The sequence below is a fragment of the Falco cherrug genome, chromosome 4 (assembly GCF_023634085.1).
Source record: "Falco cherrug isolate bFalChe1 chromosome 4, bFalChe1.pri, whole genome shotgun sequence".
In the NCBI taxonomy this organism is placed as follows: domain Eukaryota; kingdom Metazoa; phylum Chordata; class Aves; order Falconiformes; family Falconidae; genus Falco; species Falco cherrug.
Window position 1 is genome coordinate 61,517,175 of NC_073700.1, and position 18,687 is coordinate 61,535,861.

At 36.0% G+C, this 18,687-nt stretch overlaps 1 protein-coding gene across 2 annotated transcripts in view; it reads right to left on the bottom strand.

Moving 5' to 3' along the window:
* The window catches only part of ESYT2 (extended synaptotagmin 2), an 84,420-nt gene that overhangs the window by 18,045 nt on the left and 47,688 nt on the right, over positions 1 to 18,687 (bottom strand). For both annotated transcript variants that reach the window (XM_055707747.1, XM_055707746.1), the window contains exons 7-13: positions 13,584 to 13,639; positions 8,632 to 8,752; positions 7,850 to 8,026; positions 7,357 to 7,439; positions 5,958 to 6,006; positions 5,207 to 5,296; positions 4,577 to 4,672 (exon numbers count right to left, since the gene is read on the bottom strand). In XM_055707747.1, the coding sequence (XP_055563722.1) occupies positions 4,577 to 4,672; positions 5,207 to 5,296; positions 5,958 to 6,006; positions 7,357 to 7,439; positions 7,850 to 8,026; positions 8,632 to 8,752; positions 13,584 to 13,639 (672 nt within the window). The remainder of the gene's footprint in view (positions 1 to 4,576; positions 4,673 to 5,206; positions 5,297 to 5,957; positions 6,007 to 7,356; positions 7,440 to 7,849; positions 8,027 to 8,631; positions 8,753 to 13,583; positions 13,640 to 18,687) is intronic.

Sequence of the window (18,687 nt, forward strand, 5' to 3'; positions counted from 1 at the left end):
TAAAGTGAACCCTCTTTTAAATACTTCCCACCCCCCTCAAGTAACTCATGTCACAGTCTCAGTAGATATCTGAACTTGCAGGTGTGAATGTTTGCTTAATACCTCATGTTTAAAGATGCCCTGAAAACAAGATGGAGTTTTATAACTGCTGAAGTTACCTCTGGGCTACTACGCTTCTCTCCTCACTCCTGGCCTCCAGCCAAATCTCATCCTCTTGCTTGTTGCAGGACTAGCACCCATGCAACTGCAGAGCAAGGCAGTTAAGAGTGCTGTTACCTGGCTATCCTGAAATGGTTGCTGTTCCACTCTGACTCGCAGATCGCTTCAGGGATTTTGAAAGTTTTGTTCAATGTATAAATAGATGTTATTATATGCAGATGACATGCACTAATGCAAAGACCCTAAAGACCAACAAAAACATCAGGGCTACACTCTTTAACAAGAATTTTTTTTAATTATTATTATTTTTAGGATGTATCTAGTATTTTTACAACTTAAAGAAACAGCAACTACATATCAGTATAATACCAAGATAACTGAACTATAGTTTGTGAACTGCACTATTTACTAAATTTTAACAAATTTTGGTAATGGATGTAACTTTTCCATACTTTAACTTCTACACAGAAACAACTGAAAGAACCACAGAAAAGAGATTTGGGAGGGAGGCAGAGGGGAAGGTTTTTTTAAATCCAGGTTTATGTTATCAGCCAAAAGTAGCTAGCCAGCAACAAATTTATCTGCACAATCTACAACGGCATACCCATGTCTCTGTGGCAAAGGAGTTCTCATTCTGAACAAATTCTCATCCTTATTGAGGATACCAAGGTTGTGTTTACAGATTGAAGACATTCAGATGCTCATTAGCTTGTAATAATCTTGTAACATTAAATTCAAGCAAAATATATTAATTGATGGTTCTGCCTAGCCTGGATTTTCTTAACTACAGACTAATTTGAAAAAAAGAAAAGGAGCTTGGGAATTTGCAAAACAAGGAGCACCATGGAGTGAAACAGAATTTACAAGGGAATTTATAGTTTGGGGAGCACAAAGAACCACACCCATTTTTAAAGCAGTACTTGAACCACTGTGGAGGGGTTGCAAGTTCTTACAAACATTGAGTGCATCACCTTTTAAAGCAACTACAAGGATGTTGGTTGTAAGATTTATTATTTTCATTTCTTTGCAATAAAAGCCAACAATTCACCAGCATACAGTGTGCTAATATAATATGCATTTGATAGTATGCATTTCATTTCTCAATGAATCAGCAATTTAGGTTAAATGTAAAAGCTTTTGCAACAAAGTCATCTTGGGTTTTTATCATATTTATCATTATTTACTTACCCAATGATATGCTGATCAATGAAACTTAAGTAGCCTTTAAAATGCAATAAAAATAGCACAAAAACAATGCACACTTGTTGAAACCATGCAGCAAAACAAATTGCATGCTCTCATTCCACTAGAGTGAGTGGCTTTAGTAGCGCTAATCCACACTCTGGCAGATAAAAGGTACAATACAAATAATACCAGAGAACTCACAAATAGTGCTCTATAGAGTGAGGTAGTGTTTTCACAAAAGACTAGTCCCGATGCTCTCCTCTCTTTTAAGTATCCACACCCAAAGTTTCCCTCGTAGATACTCTTAGGAAGATGGAAATGGAAGGAGAAAGCAGAGTGATGGGATTGTGGCAGAATGAATGCATAAGCAGCTTTACTACACAAAAAAGTTAAGGAAAACAGTCAAAAGATTCCAGAGAAAACAGCAGATAACAAAAAGTAAGTAAATATTTGCCATTTCAAATAGTTTTATCTGTTAAATTACTTTCAGTAGTGCAGCAAGGTGAAAAGGGGTTTTTTGTTTTTATTTATATTCAAAGATATTTACCCACTTTCCAAGTTTACTCTTGGTAGTTAAGATTTATATGGCAGATCCAACTAAGCAGATTTAGAGACCAGCCTTCTACACTGTTTCTACTTCACTTGAAATACATGTCAGATAAATCATCCTAGTGTCTCAGAAACCCACAAATAGGATACATCTGTGCGAAAGAAATCCCTGTGCTGGGGATTATCCACTATAACTCAAACAAAACAAGGCTGATGACAAGATCTACAGTGTACCAGTGATAAGCATTAACTTAAGAAATCCATTTTGAAGGTAATAAAAAGTACTTATTCATCTAGGAAATATTTCAGCTGTAACATTAAAAGTTGTAGACAAAAGTCTTCAAAACTATTAATAAAGGTCAGTGTAATTTTAATATTTCATTCTCTTTGAACTTTTTGTTCCCCATAAACACAAGCAATCTTGAAGAGCAATTACTTTTGCTGTTATGCTACATGACCCCAGCAGTGAATATGACACAACATGAGAAGCCAGATGACTTTCATGTTTAGTCCTGTGAATGTTGTTCCATATTAGAATCAAATGGACAAAGTTGTACTTGCTATAATTCACTGCAGTTTGTCTAGCAGCTCCATGACATTATCTAAGCGTTGTCTTTGTAGAATCTATAGGAATCTCTTCAGTCCTCCTGCATGAAGAAGTCTTCCTGTGATATTTCCCCCCCCCACCTAACTGTGAAGCTTTTTTGTATCTGGTTTTGGACAACCTGAATTTAACACAGTACTGTATTATTTTACTGTTGTAAATTTGTAAATGGAATTTTCAATTGTTCAGTGTTACTGTCTATCATATTCTTGACAACACGCTTCTGGAAAGAAAATGACTTGCAGTTAAATACTGAGTCATTTGCAGCAACTGCTTTTCTGGGCTTTTAGAGCAAGGAGGGAAAAAAAAAAAAAAAAAAAAGAGGGTTAAATAAGTCCTGCACTATGACCATCCTTATTTTCAATCCACTCCGGCAATCTTGTACTGTAGAGAGAACAGCTGACACAGCAATAAGAAATTCGGGATCCTGTTCCCAAATTTCTTAACTGGTCAGCTTTGTGCAAGGAACTTCCCCTTTCTGTGCCCTAGAGTTTAGAGATCTACTGATCAGAGTACTGATTAAGACAGTGAAATTAAAATACTGTCCCCAAAAGTAGGCGTAACTCAAGACTTGCAGCCTAACCTTTCTGAAGGAGGGAGACAATGTTACAGAATGTTTGTTTAAAACTCGAATGGAAAAACCTACTCTTATGACAAAGCCTCTATTTGTTGCAAAAGCTAATCTAATACAAAGAAGCAGAGTTGTATGGAAAAAAATTGGAAACTGTGGATGACAGAACTTTAAATTATCCATGTTAAGTAGGATACTTTAGTGTATTTTAACTGATATATTCAACTTGTAACAGTTTGCATAAAATCCAGTAGTTGAACAAGAAAATACAGAAATGGGTTCAAATTAATCTAGTTCACAAAACAGATGGCAGACAGACTTTTCCTGTGTGTTGCAGTATTCTGAAACTGATGTTAAGCACACCATAATTCTATTCTCTATCTGCTTACTCTGTACTACAGTAATTCTACTCTTTTTCTGCCAAGTTACAGACTTCTACTGAATTCAGTACAGTGAAGTTAAAAAGATGATGCAGGACTATTCCAAATGAGCTGCATCTTTTTAGCTTTTAAGATAACCTATAAATATTACTTCCAAACACTCAAACACTGTTCTGTACACCCTGGAACAGACATGAAATCACTAATCAGTGATGTAAATTGTTTAGGCTATTAAAGTTTCATTTGTTACCACTCTGATGCAGTGTTTTAACTGACATTTAAGATGAGGGGACAAATTTGCAAAATGCATGCAAAAAAATTTGAGGCTTGAAAACTTTATTCTATGATGTGTATTTTAGTCATCACTTCCAGAATTTCTCATCTAATAGCAATGCCGAAAAACAGCAAAACTCAGTGTTATGCTTCAAATATCTATTTGTGGTAGGGTTTAATTTATTACTGTTACCATTTACAACCAGGAACAGTACTAACCTGAAATAAACTACAAAACAGTCTGTGCTTGTCATAAACAAGCTATTTCACAGTCCCATAATAGAATCCATATAATGACAGAACCATCTTTTTTTTGTTGTTTTGTATTTTGCACAAGCAAATAAACAATACTCCAAACGACAACTTCACAGAAATCTCTGACAAGTATTCTGCCACTGATAACACCAACTGCACAGTATTGATTTCATGATGAGAACTTCAGTACCTTCAAGTCTACCTACCACAGATACCCTAAACCAAAGCAAGCAGGTTTACCTTAACTCAAGGAAGTGGGCCTTTTCCCAGTTAGTTCCTTAAAAATGCTCATGCTAGTCCCATACTATTTATGGAAAACACTGTGTAATAAAACCATGCAGCCTTTCAAGTCCAGGAAAGGAGCATTCTTTTAAGAAAAACCACACTGATTAAAGGGTAATGTTTTATTAAAGATACCTCTGTAATACTATACTACTAAAAATGTGGACCTTACATTACACGTTTTGAAATAAGAGAAAGTATAAAAAACATGACATAATGTGTGTTAGTAGAGCAGCGTGCCATACTACCAAGCAAGACATGCTGGAAGTACACAAGAGAGACCCATGGCAAAAGAGTATCTAGCAGAATATAACTTACAGGCAGGTTTCTTGCTGAGTCCAAATAGAGAATAAGCAATGCAGAAGAAAGCCCATCATTGGCTTGGTCTTTATCAGCTCTAATGCTTGTTAGCACCTAAACCAAAAACATACTGTAAGCCTTTCTGAAAAATCAAATAATGTTATTATTTCTTTCCCATTCCTGAAAAATATTTTTAAAACATCTCCCAAAATGCAAACATTCACAAATGCACACTATGAAGCATACAACCAAAGTTTTCAAAATTCATATATATGTATTTCAAACCCAATTCCTAATTATTTTTTTTAGACTGGACAGATTATGATATGATATTTCACTTCATCTCTCAGGCTAATGAGCTATTAGCTAATACTCTCAAACCTAACATTAAGAGAAGAGGACGACAAAAGCATTTTAAAATCCCTTGGCCACAAGAGTACATTGGCAGTCATGACTGGTTTGAGATTTCTAAAGATAAATAGCTTGGAATAAATTTACAGGTTTATACAAATTCACAACTAAAGAATTATACTAGTTAACAACAATAACAAAAAAAGACCCAACACCAAACAAAACAAAACCCCCACACAACAAAAAACACCCCACAACAATTAAGATTAGGATAAAAGTAATGTGTTCCTTTAATACCTTGTCTAGATTTTCAGCAGTTGGCATCAATGTGAGCCATTCCAGTTTTAAGTGCAATTTTCCTTTGGACACTTCATCCAAAGTAAACCACTGAAAGTTAAGCAAAGTAATGTGAAATAAACTGAAACCAGACAGATACACAACTGCAATTGCAGCTCAGAACATTTAAGGAAATGCTAACTCCACTAGAAATCGCATAGAGCTGAAGTCTGCATAACCTGAAAAGATCTGATTGTTTAAACTGTCCTATTTCACACTAAATATAACAACACAGAATAACAAAAACTGCCATGCAAACCTCTATGTTATATTGTAAAATGTTTTTTTTTAACTATGGAGAGAATTCTTAAAGTTCTGTAAACATGTTCTGGAAATACAAACCCTGCATAACGTTACTATAAAATCTCTCTTCCCTTACATACAGGATGAAAATTAGTCTGTTAAGTCCGATAATAATTAAACCAAACAATTAACTATCTCCTGCAAGAAAGAGCTCTCACCAAATACATAGATTACTGGTTTTTGCATTTATCAACTAGTAATCTTAAAATCCGAAGACAGAATAATGGCATTATTCTTCAGATTTCACCAATTCAGGTATCTCTTAAACCACTGTACCGATCATCAGCAAATCTATTTCTATAGCATTAAGGTTATTCACGTATATACAGGAACTATCCCCGGAAAATAGTACAATAACTACATATACAACATATGGGTTTTTTAAAACCAAAGCTTACTGAACACTTACCTCATCTAGAAGACGCTCCTTTTCAACTTCAATTAAATCGATCATCAAACTAGAAAAAAAAAAAAGAATACGTATTTTAGCCAAGAAGCAAAAAACCTAACACAGAACTCAAACCCCACCCTGTGCTTGCTGAGTCTCCAGGCTTCCACTGAGATCAAAAGAGCAGAATACTATTCTTTTAGCTCCTAAGAGAGGAATAAGTAGGGAATGAAATGGCTGAACAAAGATGAATGCAGGGTAACAGAAAATATGCCTATACTAGAGAACATTTTGTAGCTACGAGGGCAACTGGCACAGTACGGCTCCCATACACCTGGCCAAACTCTCAAAATGGCGACTACATCCAAACTACCCACTGGAAATAGCCCCTGGACGTATGCTGTGACCAAATTCATGCCTTGGCATTGTCTGGGAGAGAGCTTGTTCACACAAGCTAAAAATGTATCAGGGAATCTGCTAAAAATTAAACAAGGCAGACAACTGCATGCCACAGCATGAACATTTGTCGTGGCTTTTTATTTTATCAGTACTGATGTACACGCTATGCCACTTCCTCCCCCCAACCACTTCAGTGTAAGATTACAGAAGTGCAAAGAAAAGAAGCCTTTGTACTACCTACTTCTTTATTTTAATGAGAAGAGAAGTAGGTACTGTTGCTCCTGTTAAGAGAGAAGGAGCTGGAAAGATAAGGGAGTTCTACTCTGTATGGAAAGCAACAATGAGAAGCTCCAAAACTCTGCAAGAAATAAAGGTGACAAATTACTGGAGAAAGAAGCTGACTAAAACCCTGAAACGTTTATGGGTAAACACTTAGTTTACCAACTAAGTTTACTACCTTTAAGGTAGGCCTATGGAATTTAAGAGTGAGTAATGTTTGCAAAAGCATTACAGTAAATTTTTTTCTTTAATCTAATAGTTAACATCAGCTTTTAGAGAAAAATAAACTGCAAGATAGCTATTTAAAAACTATGAAGATGAGGAAGATACACAGTTTTACAATTTACAACTCTGCCTGAAGAAATAATTAAGACTTAGTGTTAGCTTACAAACATCAAAGCAGGTAGGGCACAATCCCTAACGAAAAAAAAAATCCCCCTAAACCCAAACAAAACAAAACAAAAAAAACAATCTTTTTTTTTTCTGGGTACCCACAATACTTACCATATTTTTAAAAAAATATGTGAACATACAGATGTGTATATATACACACAAGCACATTTTTATCTACATATATGAAGCAATTAGGGAACTACTTACTGCCATAATTTTGATAATACAGTAATTTAGCAGAACTGCAACTGCGATAATAAAGACTAGATGAAAATATTCCACCTCTTTTAATACCTACAAACAAATTATCCATGACATTCCTTTATGTTATGTAACAAATATCCATTACCTTCCCAGGAAGTCATCTTTATCTGGGTCTTCATCAAAGAGCTCAATCTCCAGCTCCTGTCCTGGATGTTCATATACTAAGGCCTGGAAGTACAGTAAGATGGCACTGTCAACAGTAAAACTAATCAGCTTTGTTAAATGGCATAGTAACAGTAAAACATCGAACTGCAGTGTACTTGTGTATTAAAACTTATCAATGAGCAAATGCTTTAAAAAGATGCAATTAATGAGTAGAGCAAGCATAAGAGCTTTTTTGATGTGATTTGCTAATGTTGGCTTTAATAGACTAGACTGCTCTTCAGAATTACTGATGCTTAGTCTAGACAAAAGCGCGTATACATCAATGGAGAATTTCTGTTTTGTTACAGAACTTTGGGCTTTTAGAGGGAAATATGAAGCTCCTCGAGGAAGTCCCCAGAGTATCACCTTCAACAAAAGAAACTCTAGAAGACAACTTTACAGAATGCAAAAAAAGATATTTTTATTGGTTATACCTCATAAACTTCATTCCATTTTGGATTCAGATTTTCTTTTATGACTTTGCTTTGGAAAATCTGGTTGCCCACACGGATGATTCCATAAGGATCTGACTTTCCCTTGACAATCCCTTTTAGGTAAGTATCTTTCCCCTCCAGGTCCTGAGCTTCTATAAAGTGTATCCTTAGAACACCCTGAAAAAGGAAAAGGTAAGTTTAGGTAGCAATTTGAAAGCTTCCGTGTCATCACAATTTATGCAATATGTGTCTTATCATTTCCATTGTGATTTCCTTAACATGAAAATTAGTTTGGATACACTGTAAATGGAGAGATATCAATGATGATCCACATACACAGCAGACCTAGCATGCAAGATATTCCTGAAAACAAGATTTCATCAACAAGCAGAAACATGCCAGTTATATCAAGAAATGCCATGCTACCCGAAGTGAGTAACAATAAATAGTAACAACTGTCAAGTGAAAAGCACTAACAATGATTTACAGCGATAAAATAAAACTTATGCTACTTATTTTTTAGTTTATACAGTTGAACTAGATTTTAGCAAGTAATATGTTTAAGATTCTAACAAACTAAAAAAAATCCTTCTTGGCGTTATTATGAAACATTAACTCAACAGAAATTATTTATAAATTAATTATTTTAAGTGACTGGATTCATGATAACTTGTACTACTGCAGTAACTCTAGAAATTCACACAGATGTACATATCTTTAGCGGTTACTACTACACAAAAAGCTAAATGTGAAATTCTTAGTATTAAATGAAACATGCTTACCTTTGGTATAGGAAACCGCAGTTGAGCAATCTGCACTTCACTGACAAGTGGGACTGTAATTCTATTTGGAAGGACCAAGTAGTTGGATATTATATCCAATATTATTGTATCTGATAAACCACTGTTGGAGAAAATAACCCTCAGTTACTTCATAAGAATTAACCATGTTACATCACACTAATATACTCCTTTTGCTGCTTAACAACCTAAATGGAGAATATATTTGTCGTTTTAGGGGGGTAAAGACACATCTGTTTTTTGAACACTTCTTTTAAAATAACGGATTCTTGCAAAATGGCCACCAGGTGGAAGCAGCTGACACAGAATAGCAGAAACCACAGAGATGACTATAAAGTTCTCATTTCCTTGCCACCACCAAGTTCTCCCCTCACCCTCGCCTTTTAAAGCCACCCAGGGCAAAAGGCTATTGCATAAGTTTTCTTGCCTGCATTGCATATAACCAAGCAGATGTTAACTGTTAATCTACTTTTGTATTTCAATAATGATTTAACTGTCTCTGAAAGTCTGGCTAACCATTCCTGTATTGTTATGAAACAAGTTGTCCTCTTGAGCTGGGAGGACCACCATTTAAAACAGAAAAACAAAAGAAAACATGCTCCGAATAAAATATAGCCTAGGGAAGCAAAACAGGTTTTGTTCTGGCAAAAAGGGAGTGGCAGTACAATCACACTGGTAATGAATCATTTAAAAAACCCAACCCCACAGTCCTCCAGAAACACAGAAGAGAGAAAGATTTCCTAAGCAACGAGTTCACCCAGTTGGGTCTGAACTGACAACAAAGCAGTACGCTGTCAGACCAATACAACAGTTACACATATTGCCTACACTGGCAAAAAGGCTGAGCTGCAGCGATACAATTCGCTATAGGATACAAGTATCCAGGAAGATTTTAGGGTTATGCACAAAGGTTCAGAAAGAAAATTACAAAAATACTTGAACTGCTTGTGCACTCTTGCTAAAGCTGGTGGAGCTGCTTCAGGGATGAACGATTTCTCCTCCTAAATACACTTTATGATTCTCCATTTACAGTTATGAAATTAAAATGCAAATAATATTTGATTACTTAGAACATTTTTCAGAGGAAGCACATGTGTGTAATCACCTTGAGAAGTTTTTCTAAGACTGGATAAGTAGTTGCAAGTAGCTCTGACTCAGCAGTTAGCATATTTATAAAAACACAAAAGCTGCAATGAAATGTAATAAATATATATACTATATATATGTGTATATACACACACACACACACTTTCATTTGGGGAGAAAATTTCACAGTGAGCAATGAAGGTATTATGGTGGAGATGGGTAACAGAATTAAATACAATCTGGCCCACTGATTCACACCAATATTTCGTGCCAGTACAGCCTGCAACCCCTTGGCTGCCCACTTCCACAGAAAATATAGATGAACTACAATTCACGACAGAACATGGTTGACTTTTTAACGTCATCCAGTAAGATAGAACAGAAGAAACTCAAGGCTGCATCAAGATCAATGGACAGGTCTGTGCAAACCCCTCTATTCTCTGAAAGAAGCAACAGTGGACAATGTTAAGATACTGCTCAGGGGAAAAATTTCCTCTCCACTTCTGTGAATTAATTCACATCTGTCCTAAGGAGGAGTCTTCATTCCCCGTCCTTGCTTGCAGAGCTCATCCAATCATATTAACAAAGATTTTCATTCTAAATGAACACTGAACCCTACAAATGTAGTTTCAGTAATTAAGACAACTACTATAAGAAGATAATCATGTTGTTTGAAAATAAGTAGCTTCCTTTAGTCATCACTGTAACATGTTTTTCAAACTTTTTCAGTTCCACGTTGGTAATCATAGTTTTCAACTTGTGTATACTAAAAGTTTCTCTAAAATTAGCCAAGAAAATAGACCCCATTGTTTTGTTAGAATTGACTTAAAATTTTAAAATAAACGTCTCCACCAGTCTAACATTACAAGGAAAATAATAAAAAGCTGAGGTGATAGTAACTACACAAGCAACAACCACACTTTTCAAAATACAAATCTGACAACAAATCTCCAGTAGGTAAGTTTGCTTTGTTCCTGCTTTTGTTAAGTGTCCCTACCTGGCAAGAAGAGAAAGCTTTGCCGTTATGCTCAATACAGCACATGCCTTAAGAACAGATGATTAATGGAAAAAACTAACTGACCTAGGTCAGAGAAAGCATATGAGCAATGCAGGACAGGCAATGGTACCAGAGCTGCCTTGAAAGAAAGGTTATCGTGCTCTTAGTTAAGATCACATACATTATGAAATAAGCTACAGGCATAAACAAACCTATCCTGGAGTAGCAAAAGGTTCAGAGATTGACTAATGTTCAAATGGTGCTAGAGCAGATTTCCTTAAATAAAAGAAAGAGCCTGAAGCACTACACAGTCCAGTCACTGGGAGGATTCACAATCCTCTCTGTTAAGATGAAACCCCAACTCTGTGATTCCAAAGGTCAGCCTCACAATTTTACATCAATATAAATGCTTGAATGTCACTAAAATATCCGAGAAATTAATATGAAGAATGAGCTAGCATTAATGGAATTTCACACAAAGAAACTGGACTCATAGGAGGCAGCAGATACTCCCTCGCTAAGTGATGAATTAAATTAATTCTAAAAACAACATGACACTTTCAAGCTGTTTAAAATGTATCGAACCAAATATTAGCCAACTGGGATGCTCCCAGGTGGAAAGTATTCTTCAGGAATACGCGGCAAAAGTAACAACCTTTTGCCATTATGTTATTAAACTAAGAGGTCTGATCTATGGAAAACAGAGACAAATCACCGATCAAGCTACAGAGAAAGATGTATCAATTTAAACCCTTACATTGATGCATCACCAATAAACAGTTTCTTAAGACTGTAAAACTCTTAAGTCATTGATGATAAGCACAATTATTTTCTCAGTTCACAGAAATGACAAGTGCAAAATGTTTCACGTATTTTACATGTCTTCAAGAGCTCAATTTCATTGTAGGAAAATAACTGTCAGGTACCTACTCTTTGCTATTTAGTTCTACTTATTTTTTAGTGACAGAATAAGCAGCTATGTATTTTTCTTGCATCGTCTTTATTTACACTGCAGAGACAGCACATCTCAGACTACATAAAGTGTTTTTACTGTATCTCAAGCAACTATAATATAATTCATCTTCCCATCATCCACATACCTTCCTGACAGCACTTTAGTATTCTCACAGCCTGGCTCCTCCTTACACAGAGATTTTAATTCCACTCCACTGTAAGCTATACTAATGATGGAACATGAATTACTTGTATGTCCTTCTCCTTGTGGAGTCATATACTAAGAGCAACAGAAGTTGTTAACAGCTCACAGGGAAGCTTCTAGCAGCAAATGCAGAATTTCATTTAATAGAAGGCATTTGCAAACAGAGTACAAGCAAGTATTTTTGCGTGCAGGCAACAGCAGTAAGATAAAAAAGGTACCTGTGGCAGCAACAATCTCTTCATTGTTCAGCACTGTTTACTACAATATGTCAAGTTACCCTACCAAACCATACAATCTATCTATATAGATAAGAAAAACAAATTCAGCACTGAAGAAATGTCTTGGCAAAACAGAACATGAGTCACCTCGGTTACAGTTTCTATAGAAACTATACCACATCTAGATGGCATGATTTTATGCATGTGTGGCCAAGCTTGGTTGCTCTGGAAACCATAAAATTGAGATACTTAGCTAGAATTTGTTTACATCTGAGGTTTTGTGTTTGCAGTCAGCCAAACATGTAGTGTGGTATAAATCTCAGGAGCCTAGTAAGCTTAGGTACTAAATGTGAGTTTATTAGTGTTATGTCAAAAAAGCAAATTATTACTCGGTACTTGTATTTTGGAAGCCCTTTTCTCACTCATCAAGAAAATCTCTTTCCTTGGAGGCAGCCTTAAGCAGGCTTGAAAGATAAGCAATTCTTGCAGCCATTAACCTACTTAATGCAAGTTCTAATTTTGAACTGTTCAACTGGGATTCCGTGCAATGGTTTCACATGTCTAAGCAAAGCAAGATCTGTTTCAGTCACGCAAGTGAGCAGTAAAGGATTAATACCTAAATTCAAACTCATTTTTAAACAATAAAAAAGTAATTCTGGAGTCAGCCAGCTCTTGAGAGTACGGGATCCAATAAAAGGACTAGTCACAAAATCCAAGTGTGTATCAGATCCACCCTTACTCCCTTAGCCATAGTTTCAATATTAAAAAGACCCTGGGTAACTATTACAACTAGATAATTATGAATATACTAATGGATTTAACCTCATCAGGATTGCAATGATTCAAAGCAGCTTCGTTTTTACCTCTACTACTGCTTTTTTCTTTGGGGTTTTATCATGTACTATTTTGACAAGCTCTGCATAAACCAAGCATTTTTTCTAGCTATATATGGTCAATATTTTTGCTACTCCATTTGATCTTCACATAATAAACTGAAAGCTTTAAAAAGTAAGTACTTGAAGAGATTAGGAAGTTTAATTTAATTAGTGTCTTAAGTATTTCTAACTACCTTTATGCAAGCAACTAGAGAAATATCAGCATACAAAGCCATGAGCCAAGATGTTGTGAACCCACTGACATGAAAAATAAGGCTCTCTGTCTTTCTGCTGCCATATGAGATAGCAGATAGGAAATTCACAAGATTCTGGAAATCTGGAAAGGCTGAGAACACTAAAAAAAGCAGATTAAAATTTTTTTTCGAAATGTTTTTAACAAGTTCCATAGCTGTAAGTTTGTGCATTTTTACTTGTAGTGAAATCACTACCTTCTGCACGTTGAGCAATTTAATGTAATTCTAAATCATGAGATAACTACTCGGAATAATTTAACCTAAAATTATTTAGCTGATGGTCTTCAGATTTTCTGGGGTGTACTTGGGTGGAAGAATATCAAACACTGCTTTACATATACTCACTTCAGTCCCGGAACATCCAGAAGATTGGTCAGTCCTGTCCAGTTAATTTCCAAAAGCTGTGAATTACAGAGAAGGGGTTGGGGGGGGGAGGGGGGGGGGGGGGGGGGGGGGGAGAGAAAAGCAACTTAGAATTCACAACACTGAAGAAATAAACCTGATCACTATAAATTCTGATCAGTGGAGGGTTAATAACCAGTTTCCAGGATTTTCTTAAACAGAAACCCAAACTTCTTCCATTCTAAATAATTTTTATCCAATTATAACTTTTAAAGTTATAAAAACAACTCACCATCTTCTTACCTACCCTTCCACATGTACATACAAATACACACATGCACGCCCCAATCTACATGTGTACATAGTATCTACTACATACAACCAGTATCAAGTAATGATATGTGATCCTATTTTCTGGAGGAATATATTCATATTCACCATTGACCTGTTATAGATGGACAACTAACCTACATGAATTTGCAGAGTATAATAAACTGATGAAGAATCCCATCTGAGACCAGGAAAATAAGAGATCTAGAAGGCATGACTACAGAAAGAAAAAAAGACTGGGATTAAGAAGGTGGAAGGAGGACACGACAACAGCTTGCAAACAGAGGAGGCTGTTTTTAATGACAAAGAGAAATTAACTCCACCATGGATGCAGTAAAGAAGAAAGGTATCAACAGGATTAAGTATCAAAGTTAGAAAAATCCTCAGAAATAATTAATAGGGATAATTCATTACTAGATCATATGTACTTCCTTCACTGAAATTTTTTACAGAATGTTAGATGTACAAGTGCTGTTTCAGGGCTGCCGGCATTAATAACTAATTCCCCATATTCTTTTCAATCATATAATATTATTCTAGATAACAAAACTAACAAAAAAACCCTAAGTTTCCTTATCTCCCTTCTCACTGAAAACTTTTTATTAACTGCATAGAAGTAAACTGAATATAAGTAGCAAACAAATTCAAACCCATCCAACTACCACCACGCTTCCAAATCCACCTAACCTAATCCACCTAAGAATAGCTGCATGAAAAAGTTAGAGATATTGAGATCCCTCAGATAATAAACTAATCGTGGTGGTTCAGTTAAATGCTGAAACAAACCAACAAATCTTTACAAGAACCCATGTTGCATCTTTCCACAAACAGGCAAGAATGATCACCCTACATACATTTGCTATTAAAAGAAACAACCCTAGCAAATACCATTCTTTTTAAAAGGATCTATTAATAGTTTAGTTAGTGATTTCCTTTGTGAATACTTTTGACTAAAGATAACACACACTACATTTACTTACATAAGGAGCACTATTACTTAATATACTTTTGTAATAGTGGCAAACTATTTCAACGTTACCTGTGAAGCACCTAGCCTATCTGTAACAAACAATCAAGCAGAAAAAAAAATCATTATCCTTTCAATGGAAAAGGTAGCAAGATTTAATAACTAAATATTCCAAAACAAAAGGCAAGACGTATCATGGGACATACTGCAAGAATCTACATAAGCCAGCAACATGGCCCTTGCCACAAAGAAGGCTAACACTATCCTGGGCTGCATTAAGAAAACCATTGCCAATGGGATGAGGGAGGTGATCCTTTCCCTCCACTGACCAGCGGGGAGGCCACACCTGAGTGCTCTGTCCAGTTTGGGCTCCTCAGTACATGGACATACTGGACAGAGGTCCAAAAAAGGGCCATAAGGATGACTAAGGGACAGGAGCATCTCTCCTATGAGGAAAGGCTCAAAGAGCTGGGGCTGTTTACCCCACAGAACAGAAGGCTCGGGGGGGATACATGTCCATAAATGCCTGAAGGGAAGGTGCAAAGAAAACTAAGCCGGGTTCTTCTCAGTGGTGCCCAGTGACAAGACCAGAGGCAAAGGGCACAAACTGAAAAACAGGAGGTTCTTAACAGCAGGAAACATTTATTTCCTGTGAAGATGATAGAGCATTGGCACAGGCTGCCCAGAGAGGTTGTGGAGTCTCTGCCTTTGGAGACATTAAAAAAGCCATCTGGATATGGGCCTAGGCAACCTGCCCTAGATGGGCCTGCTTGAGGAAGGGGTTAGACTAGATGACTTCCAGAGGTCCCTACCAACTTCAGCTATTCTATGAGTCTGTGAACATACTGGAACAGAAAACAAACATTTGGTCCTACCCAGTGAGTAAGATTAGCGTCTTCCTAACTATACTATTCAGAAGGGTGATTAAACCTACAGACTTCAAGAGAATGCTTAAAATTTAGCACTTTCCCTGCTGATACCCATTCAGCAAATTGCTACAGGATTTTTCTTCACCTCCTTTTACTGTATTACACTCCTATGCCTTTGTATAGTCAGGAGAGCAGCAGACACAGAGACTCCTCTAATAAGGCAATCTAACAAACTCTGGTGGACGACTGAAAGAAGCTTGCTTTCTAACTCCATCAACCAAAAGGAGCCCAACAGAGATCTGCTATGTTTCAACATTAAGAAACCCCAACACACTTAGAACAAAAGAATTATAAATTCATACAGATCATTATAGTCTATCCATTTGCTTCTCCTAAATGCAATTTCCTAAACCCTTCAGGATATTCATGTTTCCCAGACTCTGAAAGAATGAATGAAAGTCAAAACAATTTTTCGTTCTGTCATTACAGCATAAGGAAGACAACAATAACTCTCAGAATAAGTTAAACATCATGATTTAGTTAAATTCATTTTCTTACTTCACATAATTTTATACTGTGTGGGTTAAAATGCAGTAAACAAATTTCTGCCAGTTGTATGTATTTTACTATATTTAATTATACCTTTGCATGCACACTTTTCCCCTCGCCAATTACAGAGTACTTCCTTCATCCATCCATTTCATGTACTCATTTTTGTCCAGGAATTATATTCAATATCTCAACAGATACAATAATGATGACATTATGATAGCAGGGAAAAAAAAAAAATAATCAATCAACATTTTTATTGTTCTGCTCTAACCCTTAAAAAGCACTTTCCCCAAAGTATCCCCAATAAAGCGGTAGCAGTACAGAGAACTGGAATGTAAAGCTTTAGACCCTTCACTGAACTATGAGTAATATGATTCCTGTAAGCTTAATTCTGCAGCTTTAGAAATAACAAGAGCTTTCTGACAAGATACTGCAGAACTGACGCTACTGTAAAAACACAGGCTGATTTTTAAGAGGTTTCCAAAATCATATTTTCCTTCCCATTTTCCTTTACATATTCCTTTGCTGAACTTCATGAGATTCCTATTGGCACATTTTTCCGGCTTGTCAAGGTCCCTCTGAATAGTAGCACAACTATCTGCTGCATCAACCACTTCTTCCAGTTTCAAGCAAGTAAACTTGCTGTGGCTCCAGTGGTGTCTCCAGAAGGTCAGAGGTCCTGTTTCAGATGTCCCGTCTACAGAGAATCACACTAGATGCATATGTGAGGGTAACTAAATTCAGCCTAAGCCACTACTTGTTCATATACATTAGTCACATCTGAAACAGACTATCAGAATCTAAAGTGAAACATCCTATCATTAGCAGCTATACAGAGCCCAGTACAGAGACTGCTGACTTTCATCATTCTTCACATGAAAGTGTGAAGATATTGTTGGTCCAGTACCATCTTGTATTCAATGTCTTTCTAAAGATATCTCACTATAAACTAGTTTTGCCCACTTTCTGTTACAGTACTAGCAGGATTATTTTTAGTGAGAAAAGGCTAACCTACCTTACACAAGAAAAAGTATGTATTTGAGCAAATCATATGGAGGAACCAAAAGCTGTGGAATTTGCATCATCACTTACCACGCTGTTATCTGACTATGCATTCAGATTCTAACAAACACATTGAAGATTCAACTAGTACATGTGAAACTTTCCTATACTTCTGAAAACACTAATTTTTAGAAAATGCTTTTGAAAGACTTAGGTTATCAGACTCATTTTCAAACGGACAAAAAGAAGGTTAAACCCACTCATTTAGTTTGCTCTAGTCAGTGTTTACACAAAAATTCTGCCTTTCTTCCTTCAAATTTATCTTCCATTAGCATACAAGGCCTCTATCAACTATAGATCAGGCTGTCAGCCAAGCACTTACAAGAAGTTGTGCACAAGAGATGAACACACATTAGGAAAACAGTTTTGTAATTAGCATTTTCAGCAAAGGAACGCACAGTTAACAACTGGATTGGAAAAGATCTTCAGGTAGGTGGGAGGCTCAGTTTGCTAAGGCACATCTATTTATGGAATGCTAGCAAGGCTAAGTAGCAGTAAGACCTTCCAGAAGTGGATGAGATCTTACTAAAAACTCATACAGTCTGAACACTGAACAGCCTTTTTCTTCTTCCTATTTTTGGGGTTTTTTTAAAGTGTTATGATTTCTTTTCTACATGAATGTAAATTTAAAGCTATCAGGTTTTTAATTAGCAAATGCAAACTGTTAGAAATTATTTGTTGTAAAATGGGTTATTTTACATTGGTATGTAAGCTTTACTTGTACACTTAGTTCTACAATAACAAACGATGAGCTAGAAAACACAGAACAAATATATAAGAAAGCTGAAGGTAATTTCAGTGTATTCTTCTTTGAAAATTAACGGTGCAAATTATACGTTCTTCAAATCTCATGCTCATCTTAACTCTGAAAAAAAGTTAAGAAATAAATAACTGAACCAGGATGAAAAGTCCAATTTAGCACAAGTAACTTCAGTTTTGTACTACTTCCTCAATCCTGCAAACCCACAAATGTTTAAGTAATGTAACATACAAATAGCTTGGTAGCAGCTGATAAAATTAATGACAACTTGTGTTTTCACACTGGTTGTCATGTTCTAATCACAAGTTTTGGCATTATATTATATGACACTTCAAAAATCTATGCAGACTACTGAGGCTCTGGAATAAGTAATTTTATAGTGTTTTAAGACAAAGAATCCATTTTATTGGATGATTTATTCCCTTTTTCCTTATTCATAGGTGAATTAGAAGGCAAATACACCCCACAAATACCTCAAAAAATTGGTCCTTATCCTAAGGTGTTCATACCTGCATCCCATATTTAACATTTTTACATGCTAATGTTTTCAGAGTAAACAGAAAATGA